Source organism: Pygoscelis adeliae, unplaced genomic scaffold, assembly GCF_000699105.1.
Source record: "Pygoscelis adeliae isolate BGI_AS28 unplaced genomic scaffold, ASM69910v1 Scaffold142, whole genome shotgun sequence".
In the NCBI taxonomy this organism is placed as follows: Eukaryota; Metazoa; Chordata; class Aves; order Sphenisciformes; family Spheniscidae; genus Pygoscelis; species Pygoscelis adeliae.
In genome coordinates, this window is record NW_008824247.1 from 1,533,658 (window position 1) to 1,549,326 (window position 15,669).

The window sequence follows — 15,669 nt, forward strand, 5'->3', positions numbered from 1 at the left end:
GATTGATAAGCAATCTGAAATTCCATAATGCAAAGAACACAAAGCACTTTTAAACACAGTGTTACTTTTTGAAGAGATATTTTAAAAAAATCTCAATCTTTAACAATTTAAAAACCTTGATTCACATAAAGTTTATATGGCTTACCCCTTTTGCTTCAATGGCAATTCAAGTTTAAATATTGTAGCATCATTCACAACTGCTTTGTATGCCTGAAAAATAATTAGATTATTAGTGCTTCACTCAATTTCTCTTTAACATAATGAATCACAAAGGTTTTATCCCTCTTTTTAGATTACTGTAACATGAAATGAATCAGATTTTTTTTATTAGCCCAAAGTTTGCAGATTTTATTTTCAATATGAGAGTTCAAATCCTATGACTCAATTTCCCATTAACTGATGTTTTGCGTTTTCCTCTTTGCCATTAACATACTACTTTCCTTTAAGCAACAACTTAGGAAGGGATTGCATGGAGCAGGTTGCATATCTGAAGTCATGAGACTTACTACAGCCAAATATGTAGTAAATTCTAAACATAAATATATTGCTGAATCAGATGTTAAGGGGCTCCACACAAAGATCATCTTCTGATGTGCTCTACAACATTATAAAGCTGAACACAAATGCAACTTTATGCATGACTACAACACAAATTAAAAGCTAATCAGTTGGTAGTAAGTTTCATCGATATTTTAGTCTGCATATTTACTAGAGTATGAGCAGCTTCTAGATTTAACAGTGAATGGGCACAAAGATTTCAGAGACATCATAATATGAATTACAAGAATTCTTAAACTGAAAACAAGTGATCAGCAGAAGCACATACCTTATCTCTTGCAGTGAGAAATCTTGGATCATCTTGAAAAGCTTCTTTAACCAACTTACTAAATCGATTAAATAGTGTGAGCAATTGCTCTACGTATTTCTCAGAATCCTAAAGTTAAAGAGGCAAAAAATCAAATAAAAAAACGAGGCTCCATAGAACTCCGTGTGAGCTTACATGTAATTCCCTAATCTGTAATACTGTAGTATTCTCAAGCCTGCATACTATGAATGAGCATCTTATCTTTATTCTCTGTACTGAAGAGCTCTACAGCATGTAAGCCTCAACAGACTTTCAGAACAGTATTTCCAATATACAAACATACATACATACACAGAGAAAAAAAAACCTTTCAAATATTGTATAACACATTCTAAATTAAAAAAAGTTTTCAAGGACCAATAAGAGGCACATCCCAATTGCTGCAGATACTCAGGCCTCCTAGACCCAGAGAAAAAGATGATAAAAAGCTGAAAAAGAACAGTGGGGAAAAAAACTTTTAATTACTACAGTGAACAACCACTCTTAGATTGAAAGCAAATTTCAAACCTCATCAAGAAATCAGAATTCTGAAAAAAACGATGATGCCTTTTTTAGTTAAGATGCTAACACAATCCTACTGTGTAAGTATCCCATGCGCTTCATTTATAACTTTCTTTACTACAAATTGGATTCACACTTTAAAGCTACAACTGAAAACATAAGGAATAAAAAATTATTCTAAAGACATTTAAATCTTTCAGTGGATTAAAATGTGATGTTTAAACATGAAATCTTCAAAAATTATTTCCATTCATATGTATGTCCCACAATTAGAGAGTATTTAACTTCTGCAAAGTTTTTTTTTCATTGTTACTTTATTAAAAACCAATACACTTACAGTAGTAATAGTTTCAGCAGCTGCTACCATATCTGCAAGTCCAGCACTAACAATATGTTCTTCCAAGTCTTTTAGCATAGGCTCTATGCCATTCGGAACTTTATCCATCAGTGAAAACATTAAATGCAACTCTGAAAGATACAAATACTGATAAAGCCACCAGTCAAAGACCTGTATAAAAAACAAATACACTGCATTTCTGCTAGAGATATCTCAATAGAACACTGAATATGTAAAGAACAGATAATCCAATTCATCCCTTGAAAGGAAAGGTGTTTTGAATACTGTTCTAATTCTGGTCCCACAAGGAGATTCTTCTGAAGGCAAAAAGAGAGATTTATTGCAACGTAATACTTGCTTATGCATATAATATCACAAGCTTGAATAAAAACCCCTAAAGTCAATGGCAATTTGGATTAAGTCCAGGTTCTTAGTATAACTGCCTTAAAATCCCTGGCAAAAATGGGATTCCAAATTCAGTTGGAAGCCTACAGGAGTTTATGCAGAAAATTGTATGGATTCAAGATTTTTTTTTTTTTAAGTTGAAGTCAAACAGAGATGTCTTTGTGTATCTTCCAATACCATCTACAATGTTTTGTTTTAATTAAAAGCATGCCAAATTCTAAAGTAACCAAAACTGACTAAAGTAAACAGCATTTTTTTCTATTCTGTTTTCCCAAAAAGTTTAGTTTTTCTGAAAGTTACCAGTTCAAAAACTTAAAAAACTGATATGGTTTATTTGTCTACTTTTTGTGAAGGTATTTCAACACTGCTAAAAAAAAAAAAAAAAAAGGGTACTGAAACATTAATAATCACCTTGACAAAGCTGTCCACAAAGGAACACCTGGATTAAGGCCACCAGATTGTTTTAGAGAGACCCCAGAGATTTGAACTAAACACAGTAAAGGACTCTGCTTAATGAAGTAGAACAAACCGATCATGGACTCTGATTCTTTTTTTGATAGCATAAAAATTGATAGATTTGCTTAGCTCCTCAATGTTGTATCTACTGTGAAAGGAGACAAAAGCCAGAGGCCCTGTCTTTGTTTTCTCCTCCGCAATACTTTTGTCAGCAACATCAAGATCCTGTCACCACTGTGGATGAAATGTATGTTATCAATTTCTGTATCCCAACAACTGTTGCAGAACCAAATAGAAAAGCAATGCACAGAGAAGAAAAAAAAATCCTTTAAAAAATGTAACAATGCAAATTAAAGAATGGAAACTGCCACCTTCAACAAGAACTTGCAACGCTACTAAAGACAACTCACAATGGGCTAAACAATGGGATTTCAAGAACCAGAAAAAAATGGAGTCAGAGGTATTCTCAGTGCAATTTAGATGTACTCTAAGTGATGGGAGCACTGTTTCACATACGGTAAGTCCAAAAAGCTCACTCAACTTTTTCTGGATCTTTTCATTTGTACTTTAAAAAAGGGTGAGAGGGAGGAAGAGATGGTGGAAAAAAGGAAACAAAAAGATCTATCAAAGGGTTCTACAGCTGTTTCTGTAAACTAGTGATGGCATGGATAATTCAAGCAAAAAATTTCAGTGGTTTCTCCTAATAAACATTGGCAAAGGAAGACTTCAGGTACATCCCTAGAACTGTAGGAACCCGAAAAAACCAGATTCTTCAAAGACTTATTTCAAAACAACAAAACCAAAAGGAACATTTCACTAGAATTTCTCTCAGAACACATTATAACACTGAAAGGTAAAGAAACCCTTATCATAGTTGTTGGGGCACTTAAACAAGTTCTGTTTTCATTTTGTATTCACAAAAGCCAAGTTTTTGTGAATTATTATTTCTGCTATGAAGTACTTCAAGAATAAAATTTAGGCCCCCCCATCCCCAATACTATAAGCAAACAAAAACACACTAAGCCAATTCCAAAGAACGTTTGCAAGTTATGAGATCTTTGACAGTTTTTAGTTGGAAAACATTATGCCTGCCTTCCTTTGCATGGCATGTAAATATTAAGTACTTAAATGTAACAGAGTATTTTACAGTAATGCCCAGCTCATAGCCAAAAAACCCAGCCCTTTCTTGTCAGATGTTGTTTAATAAAGAAAACATCACAAAATTCTTTGGGGCAAATAATATCAGAAAGAGATATGCATAAGCGAAGAACAGCAGAGGATACCGTCAGATGTATATATTACTATGTATCACTCTAGTCTTTAAGTAAACTTTTAATCATCTGCACCTGTATCCTTCATTAAAACATTTTAAACAGCGTAGGTAGGTCTAGGGGACAAAAAAAAAAAATTTTAGAGATGCTTGAGTTCTTATATACTAAATGGAAGTATTTTGCAACGAAGCAGTATCACAGGGCAGATGTAGCCGCAAGGAAAGAGGACTGTGTGAATACTTCAACAAGTTTCTAAAGAAAGATGCTTTGGATGCTATAGATGAAGCCTTCTGAAGCTCTGCATTTAAATAAGCCTCCTGTATTCACCCAAAGGCTGTAACATATACTCATAAGAAGTCTGGTGGCTTTCTAGATTTAGCTCTGGACTACTGCCAGAAATCATGCTGCTAGATGAACAGATCAGTATGACATAGTTTTGAGGTCAAATATTTTCTGAAATGCTAGCTTTAGAAGTGAGCATTGTCTATACTGTTCGAAGTCATAAAACAGTTTTCCTATTTGCATAGAAATGAAAACTTCATACAGACATTAGTAAATATTCCCTGGCTTCAGGATACTGAGACTTTAAAAAAAAAAGAAAACCCTGTGATTTCAGCTTTTATTTTTTTTCAAATTCCCTACTCGAATTATGACATTTTAATGACTTACCTAGTTTGGTTTACCATACAGGACCAACACAAGACTTTTGAATCACACTAACCCTCAATTTATGGCAGCAGAGTTAAAAAAACTTTTGAAAACTTTAAAAAGGCATGCAGAGCTAACATTCAATACTCACGGTGATGTACTGGCTATAAAACTTGCAGAGATTTTGTTCATTGACTTATTGGTCCTGCACTAATAATCAGAATAAGAAAAACTTCTCCCTGCTTTTCAGAAAACCAGCTTTGTAAAGAGATACTTCACTTTTTTCCAGGGGGGAAGCCGGGTAGTGGGGGTGGAATGAAGGGGGAGTGTTTGTATCTGAACTATTCAAATAGAAAATAAGACACATGCAACATTTACCAGAGTTGGTCAACACAAGGAAAATAAGTTGTAGGAAAAAATGAAGAAAACAGAGCACAAAATACTCTTTTCTTTCAAGTAAGATGAGAGCTATCCAGTCATTCAAATTAGGGTACTGTACATACAGAGTTCGGAAATGATATAAAAAAATACTAACCAATTATCATCATTTTTTGTGGGATAAAATATTACCACATGTGGACAATTTTATCTATGAAACACTGTCACCATCTATTAAAAACAGTAATTTGATATTAACGACAAACAAAGCTATTTTTATGCAGCTGATGCTGAGTTCATCCTGCACTATTCTTGAAGCTTTACTTACTTTCTGTTTCATTTCGTTTGATCATGCCTTGGCATTCAGCTAAAATAGTCTCTTTAAAAGATGTCACCAGGGCATTGACGCAGCACTCCATTAGCTGAAACATATTAAACACAGAATTAGCTCATTTAGCCACCTGAACACCAACATCTGATCTGTCTCAAGTTTGCCATGACACAAAATCTAGCCTGTTCTCAACAACTGTGCTCTATAAAATAATTAATTCATTCACTAATTCATAAAAGTATGTGTAGTTTGAATAAAATCTATACAGGAAACCGTATTTCTTCAAAATGTGTAGGTGAGTAAACGTGGTAAACTCTCTTCCAAACCACTAATGAGCTTAATATTTCTGTCACCTCTTTTCTCTCAAGGGAGCCATCGCTTTTGGAACACCAACTACCCTACTTAGTTTCCGAGTATACATCCAAGAGCTAAGAATAGTTCTCATTCCAGCATACCCTATTTGGACCAGGCTGGTTGGTTTGAACAAGACACTATGGTTAGATCTAGAACAGAAACTGCTTGTACATATCATGACCATCTCTCTTTTGTCAGCCTCTTTATACGGGTTACAATTTATAGCTCTGCAAAATGAATGATTTACAATTTAACAAATGCATAAAATACATTTTGATCCACTGCAGAAAATTCAGATTTAAAGGGTATTTATTTTAAACAACCTGTTTCCTGAACTAATTTCAACACAGACAATTATGAACTATTCACTGCAGTTAAATCTTCCTCCAGAATCTGAACTGTGTAAAATATCACTCAAAGGGGGGGAAGGAAGAAAAGAAAAAAACATCCTTTATATTAAATGGCCATATTTCAGCCTAAGAGGAAATCTAGAACAGTTTTAATGGAATTTCTATTGCTCCTTTTGATTGCAATGAACAATAACTCTTTCAGGTATTCTAAATGAGCACTGAGAAACCCTCTACCTACCAGATTGGCCAGCTTATTTTCAAACATCATTCTCATCCACTGTTAAGCACAAGAAAAAAAAAATCATACCTGACTCAAAATGAAAGAATAAAAATCAACTTGAATAAAAACCTGCCCTTCAATCTGAACTTTTGATCTATGGCTACTATTAAAACATCTGTAAAAATTGTAAATTGCCAGATTTTTTTAAGAAAAAAAAAAAGGATGACTAAAAAACGTAAAATCAACAGTTTCATATCAATCTACTGCTACCAAGTAATACTGTAACACACAAAAATCAAAACTGCAATATAATAATACTGTATAAACATAAAATACATCAATTTTTCTATACATTATACTTACTGCTTCTACAGAGTTACATTCACGCCTTGTTTCTAAATATCGTAGTGCTCTTTTCTCTTCTTCTTTTAGTTTAGCATCTGCCTGTGCAAAAGTAGAACAGCAATCATTTTAAGTACTAACACTTTCAGAACAAAGTTACAACAGAATTTTTACTTACATATTTCATATAATTCTGTACACCGTTTTGTTGTAAATAAGAAGGAGCCTGTGTTCTATAAAATCTCTCTGTTGAATCCAAATATGCCTTTTCAAAGTTATCCCGATATATCTGAAGCTTATCTTCAGGATTAGAACAAAGGTTAACTGCAAAGAGAAAGTCCAAAATTACTCTCAAATCCTGGAAAGTTATGTGGCTAATAATAAGCAAATCTCTCTCATTAAAGTGAGTCTTGTATTAAAAGGTTCCATTGAACAATTTTAAGTATCCTATAAATACACTCTGATCCCTAAAGGTAACCAAAATTGTCCAGTCTTTGCTCCAAAACCATTTAGATTAACTACAGGGAACTGGAAAGAACTGCATACTTATCTCCAGCATTTTAGATATTCAAACATGGTAACCAGAGATACACATACAACTGCAAAATTGGAAAGAAAAAAAAGAAACCTCAGCATAATGCCTAATAAAGTGAAAACTTCACCTCACTGAGCAAACAGCTTTTCTTAGACACTGTTCTTAGAATCCCAATGCCTTCACTTTAGACTTCTTTTGCATTGGGTTTTTTCTGTTTAACAAGAATGGAGACAGTGAGCTTACTGCTACCCAGCAGTGCTTTGCACTATTTGGAAAAAAGTTTCCACCTTCCTCTCAACTGTTACAGAAGAATAAATAAATAAATAAAGTCCTTAAGTGGAATACGCTTTAAAAAAAAATTAGAATTGGACATCTATAAAGCCATCTGAAAGAGTATTAGCCACAAGTTTAATTCAACAGGCTGCAGAGCTTTGAAGAAGAGGCAGGCAATGGTGAAATGTCACAGAAGTTTCACATACACCAATCTGTTTTGCAAAGAAGAAAGACTGGGAGTCTTAGATGCAGCTTATTTAGCATTTCTTCTTCAAACTGTCTGCAGAATCAGAAACAGTACAGAAAGGAGCACAGACATAAGGTTATATCTGCAACCCTAAAAGGTCAAAAAGTAGTTTGCTCTTTGGGAACAGATTTTTCAGTAACTGAAACGGAGCTAAATCATTTAGAAGTTAAAGATTTTAAACCAAATTTAATTGGTATCACATATCAACCACAACAACGACAACAAAAATCAATACAAAATGCCGAGATAATCATTCCAACCCTACCACCACAACTGTCAACTTTGTATGATGAAAATTCATTTACTAAATTGAGGAGGCAACAGATTGGTCTGGGCAAGACATACCATATGATTCTCGAACTCCAATAACAAGCTGAGAGTCGAAAGCTTCTCCTAGTCTTTCAGCATGAACTAGCTTCATCGCACTATCCTGAAGTCTATTTTTTATATTTGAAAATATGGATTCATTCCACGTATCTAGCATGAGCTGTGTATCAGGAAGAAAAAAAAATGCTGTCAGAAAGGTACACGCAGACCTAAGTTTATGCAAAAGAAACACAAGAGATCAGAAACAGAAATCAAGCAACTTATAATGTAATTTTCAGGTTATATACAGCAGTTCAACTAACTTGGAACTTGATCTTGTTCTGAATTTGTTATAGAAATAATATTTAGCTTACATTCTAAGCTTACTTTATGTAACTGGACAGCTAGGGGAAGCAGTAGTTGATTCAGGTATTAATTCCATAATTCTGTGTTATTTCTACAGTTCTCAGTAATTGCTCAAGTAACTTTTCCAGCAGTGCAATGTGTCAGGAGTTGCAGTATCAGGGGGTACTTTTGAGCCAAACATCCAAATACAGTTCACTATTTGGCAGGCTCAGTCTTAAACAAAACCAAAAACTTAATTAACACCACAGTTACGTAAAGAAAGAAAACCTGATGGTTTTATATTTATCTAACATGGAAGTTCAATATGCAAGTAATGCATATATAATTCACAAAAAACTCCAAACCTCATCTAAGCACTGCGAAGTTTTAAAATTAGTTATGGAAGGCCCTAACAAAATCCTCAACACTCAAAGGGTCCCATCATATTCCATTGTGTGATTATTTCTTTTTGGTGATTGCTACTGACACGCTGCAAATGTATTGCATTACACCTGATCACCAGACCCAACGCGCTGAAGCTAGGCAACATGAAAAGCTCACTGGCAGGCCAGGCCATACTTATGTCCACTTAAGCTCCACCAGCTGTTCAGCAGTAAATACTCAAAGCATGCTACATGTTTGTTAAAAATCTTACTTTGCTTTAGAACTCAAGTTACTGTGGTCATTTTTTTGCCCTTAGACACTGGATCTGGCTCTTTCTATATGCCACTGAATACGTAATGAAATTATGCCAAAGCTTAAAAGGTAATTTTTATTTTTTCTATCCAACTCATGCCATTTTGTTGCTTTAGAAGAAAGCTCAAACTTACAGTATTTTCAAACTTGACAGTAACTGCTATGAATGTAATTTAAGCATGCCAACTGTCAGTCTACACTGGCAGTGGAAAGCAGGTTGGAATCATAACATTTACCAATTCAAACTTTACCTCATGATTGTGAATAAGCTTACTAAAAATGAGCTTAGGATGACTTGACATAGTTGTATGGCAAAGTTAATAGTAAAGATTAGATGGTCTTATTCCATTCTTGCTTTGTAAGTTTTAGATTTTAACACAGCAAGCACATCTAATAAAAGTCAGATATCCTTTTGAGAGAGTTAAGTTTACCATCCTTTATTCTTAACTTCTTCGTAACTGTCTCTCAATTTCAGCTAAATTTCCATTTCTGACACTTAATGTGTTGGAAGGGAACTCTTGTTCAAAACATTGGAACATTCTCAGAAGCAAAGCTTTATTTTACTACGCTTCCTCAATTACTTTTTTCATTATTTTAACATTACTGATATACATATTATGGTTGCACTGTACAATTATAGAATTGGTTTACAAGAGCTGAAACGAGTGAAAAATGGAGACGAAAACAGTGAGATAATGTCAAGCAACCTGGCAGGCACATTAACAGCTTTGTCACGGTCAAACTGCTTTTAGACGTTACGGATAAGGAAGTTTTATGGAGATATCTGAAGGAAAACACACATATTGTTTTGGGTGACTACATGAAGAACTTCTCAAGCATGGGAAAAGTTTTCACAAGGTGCTTTCCAGAAAACTAGAGAATGATGCCAGAAATAGGAAGTGACCTTCAGCAGTGAATATGAAATAATAAGATAGGCTGGGGACTCTGGGCTTTGATGACCCAATCATGAGATGGTCCTAACTGGACTGCATATGAGAAAGAAGACACAGGACAGCTTCAGTCCTGAACAAAATCTAAGTTGTTAGACACCACTACTTTCTCCACTCCACCTTGTTTTTTCTTTCATTTCTTAGTTCTACTGCCTTCTGCATACAGCAGAGTTAAGAGTTCAAGTTTGCCAGATCTTGGAGAGCCTAATAAGATCACATGCTTTCTCCAACAAACAATGAAAACAAAAAAGGTAACTTGAGGTGGTGATTCCTCTCTTCGCTGCTGTTCTCTCTTCCTTTTCTTCAAGAAGTATAGAGGATCAGATGTCAAAATAGGAGGGTGAAGAAAAAAACCTTGCCCAAAGTAATGCATTCGAACTATTTTGTTCTTCCCATCCTGGAGATAGGGGGACAGTTAAAATGATCTTCAGTACCAATTGAAAGACTGCTAAAGAAATTAAACTTTCTGCAATGAAAAGGGATAATAAATGATGTTAAACTAAAGGACTTAACACTTTACAACTGATATGCTCCGGTTTTCTTATAATAAAAGACTAAAGCAATTTCAAGGACCATTATTCATGGGACTAGAACACTGAGCACTCCATACTCAAACCCCTAGACTTTCTTTATGTCTTTGATAAGAAATAGTGAAAAGATCATATTCACAAGATTCTACATGTCCAGCCTTTTCATTGATACGACTGGCATTTTGGAAGAAAAAGTGGAAATTAGAAGATCAACAGCCATATTTAACTTGAGATGACAGTATTTAATTGGTCATTTATAAAATGCAGAGATGTGCCCCAGTTAAGATTTTGGCCTAGGGAAATAAACTAGGAGTAGAAAAACTACTCACTTGTATATATAAATACACTTGCTACTCACAAGTATAGAAACAGTAGGTGAATTTGCAACTGCCTCCTCCCCCCAAGATTCAAGTCATAATTAAAAAAAAAAAAAAACAAAAACAAACAAACCACAAAAAAAGATCCTTTTAAGCCCAACAAAGAAATGCTTTAATCACCTGAACAAAACTGTTAATAGACAAAGCAAAACTGGAGAAACAGAGTGAAATTATTGTGGAGAGAAAAAAAAAAAGTTGCAGGGTTGTTCTGACCCTCACACTGAAGCAAAGTGATGCATCATATTACATGATTGGTGCAATTTCATCTTCAGCTATAGAATCCCTTCTGTACTATTACTGTAGGCGGAACAGTGTGCAACAAAACTCTTAATACCTATCACTTACCTTTCGAACAATACTGTCTTCTACATTAGACTTCTTGTTGCTGCCCTGCTTGCCCATTAAAGTAATCTCTAGTTGACAGAACGGCTTGGGCAAAATATCACACTGTGTGAAGAACTTGCGCCACTCTACTATATATGCTTTTAGTAAAGCTGTATCATCTTGATGACTCAGCACTCTCTGGAGGAGGGAGGGAGAAGAGGAGGTAATTTATAAACAATTTTCTGCACAAAGTATGGGTTGACTTCGCTTATACTGAAAATAACTCCCTATATAAAATTCAAATATAGAGATATATCAGAATAAGAAAGTCTACATATTTAAGTGCCATTTAGTTTAGGGCAGTAGTTATAAACTCATGGCATATGGACCATTTCTAAAGGGTAAAGAAAGGTAACAGCAAACAAGTGGTCAGTACATTTAAATTTTCCAGATGAACCTTTTTTTTTTTTCCTTTTAAACAATCTGCAAGTCAAAAAGATTAAAACCTTTGGACCAAAGGCATGTAGTGGTACAACAATATCTAAAAAAAAAAAAAAAACAAACAACCCCAAACCTGTAAGGACTATGTTATATTCTATACAGTGAAAAGTTTAATTCAATGGCATCTACTAACCTTTCCTTAGACCCAGACAGCTAGTTAACATGTATATTTTATTAATGCCTGGAAAATACAACTACATTGTACAATGGCTATCACAGTGCCTAAAAAGATGCCCTTCAAACAACAGCCAAGGCAGACCATACGAAAGGCCCCAGTTCAGCATAACATTTATGCATGTAAGCAAGCAAGCTGATGGAACTTAAAAATCAACATTTATATGCCTGGTTATACAAAGGCCTATATAAGAAACTATTTTCTTTTAATCAAAGCCTTAGTAGTGTAAATCTCTTCACTAAAGAAAGATTTTATACTTTCATTTTCTCCTTTCCAAACCTCTGTCATGGGATTTTTAATTTTTTTTTTTTTAATTTCACAACAACCCCCTCTTTTAAACCCCTTATTACAGGAAACATCTTTTGCTATACATTTTACAAACACAAAAATTTCCTTTGAATCTATTGATGATTTCAATCGTTTGGGGGGAAGCCCATAAAACTGGACAGCTAAGCTTGCTGAGTTGATAGCACAGGTATTTCTAGTATGCCATACATATGGCTTATTTTAAAGCCATCCATGAACATGTCAGCATAGCACTGAAGCTAGACAAACAAAATTTTTTTTCAGACTAATTTCTTATAGAAAATTTTGCCTCAAGAAGTTTTCAAGTGGAAGAAGATTCCGTAAGTGTTGTTGAATAAACAAAAATAATGCTGTGTTTTGTTTTTTTTTTAAATATAACACAAAAATCATCGCCCACCCCAGTTTCAAGGACTCTGAGAAAACAATGAGCCAAGGCAAATGCTCAAGGCTAAATCTTCTTTTTGTCAATAGAAGTTCACAGGGTAATTATGATCTCCAGAACATCACAGAATTTTTGTTTAAAAGCAATCCATTTAGATCCAATGAAAGTCAGAACTATTTGGTTATTTTCCTAACAATATGAATAGAAGTTATGAAATGTTAAAAACTTACTGCTTGTGCCTGTTTAATAAAATCAAGGATGTCTTCCTTCAGAGCCTGATGGATTTTTGCTGGACCTTTATCATCCCACAAGCAAACTGCATGTACATCTCTAGAAAACAATTTATCCATCTTTCAGTAACAGCTACTCAAAGTTTAATGCTGTAATATACGAGGCTTAAACAGTCCTAATTTAAGTACGTCTAAGAAATTAATATACTTTTTATTGTCAAACAATATACGGCTAGATCCCAGTGACACGACGCAAGAAAACATGTTTGGAGAAGAGACTGAAGCTGTAAGAAAGTCTTGGAAGCAAGTAACAGCAACCTATCTAGGAAAAGGCTATGGTCAAGGAGGAGATGTAGAAGCCAATTCTGTTTTCAGTATCTATTCAATAATCCTTATTGCATAAAGGACAATTTTTAAAGCTTTTCTTTGACAAAGACAGAAATCACTTGCCAGCAGAAGCATTACTACTCAGATCATATTATACTAAAATACTCTCCTTAACATGCAGCCTTCACTCACAGTTTCACAATCCAAGCACTACAACATCCCTGTGCTACAAAGGAAACAGACCTTCCTTGCGAGAAATGTGAGCTTAGGGGCATCAAGTAATTTAAAAGTAATTTTAATTAGTTTAATAAGATCACTTAAACGTTTCATGACAGTGGTAGCATTTTAAAGCAAAACCCTACTGCAGAAAAGCTACCAAACAGCATTGCAAAGCAAAATTGTATTAATAAGTTTTAACCAACATTCAAATGAATTCCTGTTTTTCCTAGCTGTCAGACCAGCAAGTGTAATTTCAGTCCTATTTTCTTTCCATACCAGAGACTAAATAAAGCAAGTTACACTCCTAACCATACATCATATATAATGTGGCCTAGCAAGCCTTTTTTTGACTCATTACCTTCCTCTGGTTCTTCTTCCTCCCTTCAATAATAAGGCCACATCTTTGCAGGAAAGCAACTATAGAATCTAAAGGTATGACTTTGTTCCTATTAAATCAATACAGTTATTTCAATACAAAAGCATCTTTTTTAGTTTAACTGAAAAGACAAAATTTACAAGGTAAAAAGTTCCTCTGACACAGATCAAAGGTGCTGGCCCAGGATTACAGAGGTATACCTAACTTGTGAGACTTACGCAACTTTCACATGCAGAAAAGGTGTTACTGTACTTAGAATGCCACTGTTTCCTGACAGCAGTGAAAAAAGCAATACTGGATAATTATACTCAAAGGGCCATTAGAAGACCCCTACAGATTTTAAATTTTTATTAAAAGGCTTAACAAAGAGCACTGTCCAAAAATAGGAACCTAGGAGAGGGAATCCTTTCCCTCAATATCCTTAATTTAGCCATAAAGTTACTTAAGTTCTATTCAATAATTCAGCTACAAGAAAAATAATACATGGAAAATTTCAATACCAGTGCAGAATTATTGAACTAGTTATTAAAAATGAATGCAATGACTCAGAACTGAATTTGTACCTTAACTACACCATGTTTCTGGCAACTACTATAGCCGTGACATCACAAGATGTTAAAACTCATTACATGATAAACTACCTTTCCTTTCAGTTGGCAGAAAAGTGTGACAGGGACAGCAAGATGGGTGTAAAAAGAATCACTGCGCTGTCCTCATAGAAAAGAGCAATAAAGATACAGACTGCAACAAGGCTGTGTTTAAATAAAAAACGCTTTTGTGACAGATTTTAAAAAGCAGAAGGAGAGACTACAGATTTAAGCTACAACTGTATTTGAGGGAAAATAACTATATTGAGACAAAGATTATTTTAGATACACTTTCAATATCTATGTTGTAACCCACTTCCACATTATGTTGGCAAAGGTCACATGATACATTTTAAGAAAAAAATCATCACCTAACAGGAAGCAGCTTCTGGCTTTTTGGAAGGAGGAAAATGGCAGGGTTTATAGAAAGTACAGTAATGCAAACACTGTCTGAAAAATATGATATATATTATTCTTAGGGTATAAAACTATTCAAATTATACCAGTTAAACTGCATTACCCTGTTACTTCAGTAGCATTCTTAAGTTATTTTAGAAGAAAGCCATTCAAATCAGAATAACGTTAACATTCAGCAAAGTGCCTTTAAATGAACTTACTGCCAAAGCAGTAAACATTTTCTCTCTAATTCTAACAAAAGCTTTGCGGGCAGGGACAAAACCTGTTTACTATGATCAGCTGAAGTCGAAAGCTCTGCTGTTCTTTCTCCATCCTATTTGCAAAGATCTGAACCTCAGCAAAACTCTACTTTTGCACATTTACAGTGATGTAGGCACACTTACCACTTAATAAAACTTCAACTACTTTTGTTCTGTGTTCTCACATAGACTGTGTCATATGTGACTTCTGTATCAGAAGTAGTACCATTACTGTATTCCCGTTATGCAGAAGGATGTAAGATACTAAAAAATTACTTACGAAAACAGATCAAACCATTGCTGTTTTGTGACAGACTCCTGACGAAGAAGTTTCAGAACGATAGGGCGCATGAAATCCCATTTGTCTTCAAACTGAAGTGAACCTTTATTCTAAAAGGAGCAAAAAAGTTACTGTTAATAAAACAGTTTATTTAAAGTTATCTTTAAGGATTGCAGTTTCTATAGTTAATGTAAAAAAATCTTCTTCTCAGAGTTGTCTCATAAGCTAGCATTTGGCCTACAACACGATAGCTGAACAACACTTTTCACAGTAAGTATTATTTTAAAAAGTGACAGAGCTATTATTTGTTTCTTAGAGAAGCAGATTGCCAACTTCTTCCTTTATTCACTACATTAGCTACAATGCAACAAGTTCTAGCAAGCATTCTTCACCTGTTAACGGAGTTATACATGGACAACATGAATGATACCCAGTCAGCTTCACCACCCCAGCCAAGATACATGCAATAAAGTCATGAGGCAAGAATTGCAAACCCGTCTTGAATAAATTACCGTTACCAAAATGGCAGCCAGGAATCAGGAATAGCACCTGTGGATGCTGCCACGTACCCTTTTTCTCCACTGTGCAT

General features: G+C 34.6%; 1 protein-coding gene across 1 annotated transcript in view; it reads right to left on the minus strand.

The window, feature by feature from the left end:
• Positions 1 to 15,186, minus strand: part of CUL5 (cullin 5) — a 26,924-nt gene extending 11,738 nt beyond the window's left edge. The window contains exons 1-10 of the mRNA XM_009335267.1: positions 15,081 to 15,186; positions 12,636 to 12,735; positions 11,063 to 11,239; positions 7,859 to 8,000; positions 6,637 to 6,782; positions 6,480 to 6,560; positions 5,190 to 5,283; positions 1,704 to 1,834; positions 827 to 934; positions 146 to 210 (exon numbers count right to left, since the gene is read on the minus strand). Of these exons, the coding sequence (XP_009333542.1) occupies positions 146 to 210; positions 827 to 934; positions 1,704 to 1,834; positions 5,190 to 5,283; positions 6,480 to 6,560; positions 6,637 to 6,782; positions 7,859 to 8,000; positions 11,063 to 11,239; positions 12,636 to 12,735; positions 15,081 to 15,151 (1,115 nt within the window). The 5' untranslated portion in view covers positions 15,152 to 15,186. The remainder of the gene's footprint in view (positions 1 to 145; positions 211 to 826; positions 935 to 1,703; positions 1,835 to 5,189; positions 5,284 to 6,479; positions 6,561 to 6,636; positions 6,783 to 7,858; positions 8,001 to 11,062; positions 11,240 to 12,635; positions 12,736 to 15,080) is intronic.
• Between the last annotated feature and the right edge of the window lie 483 nt (positions 15,187 to 15,669).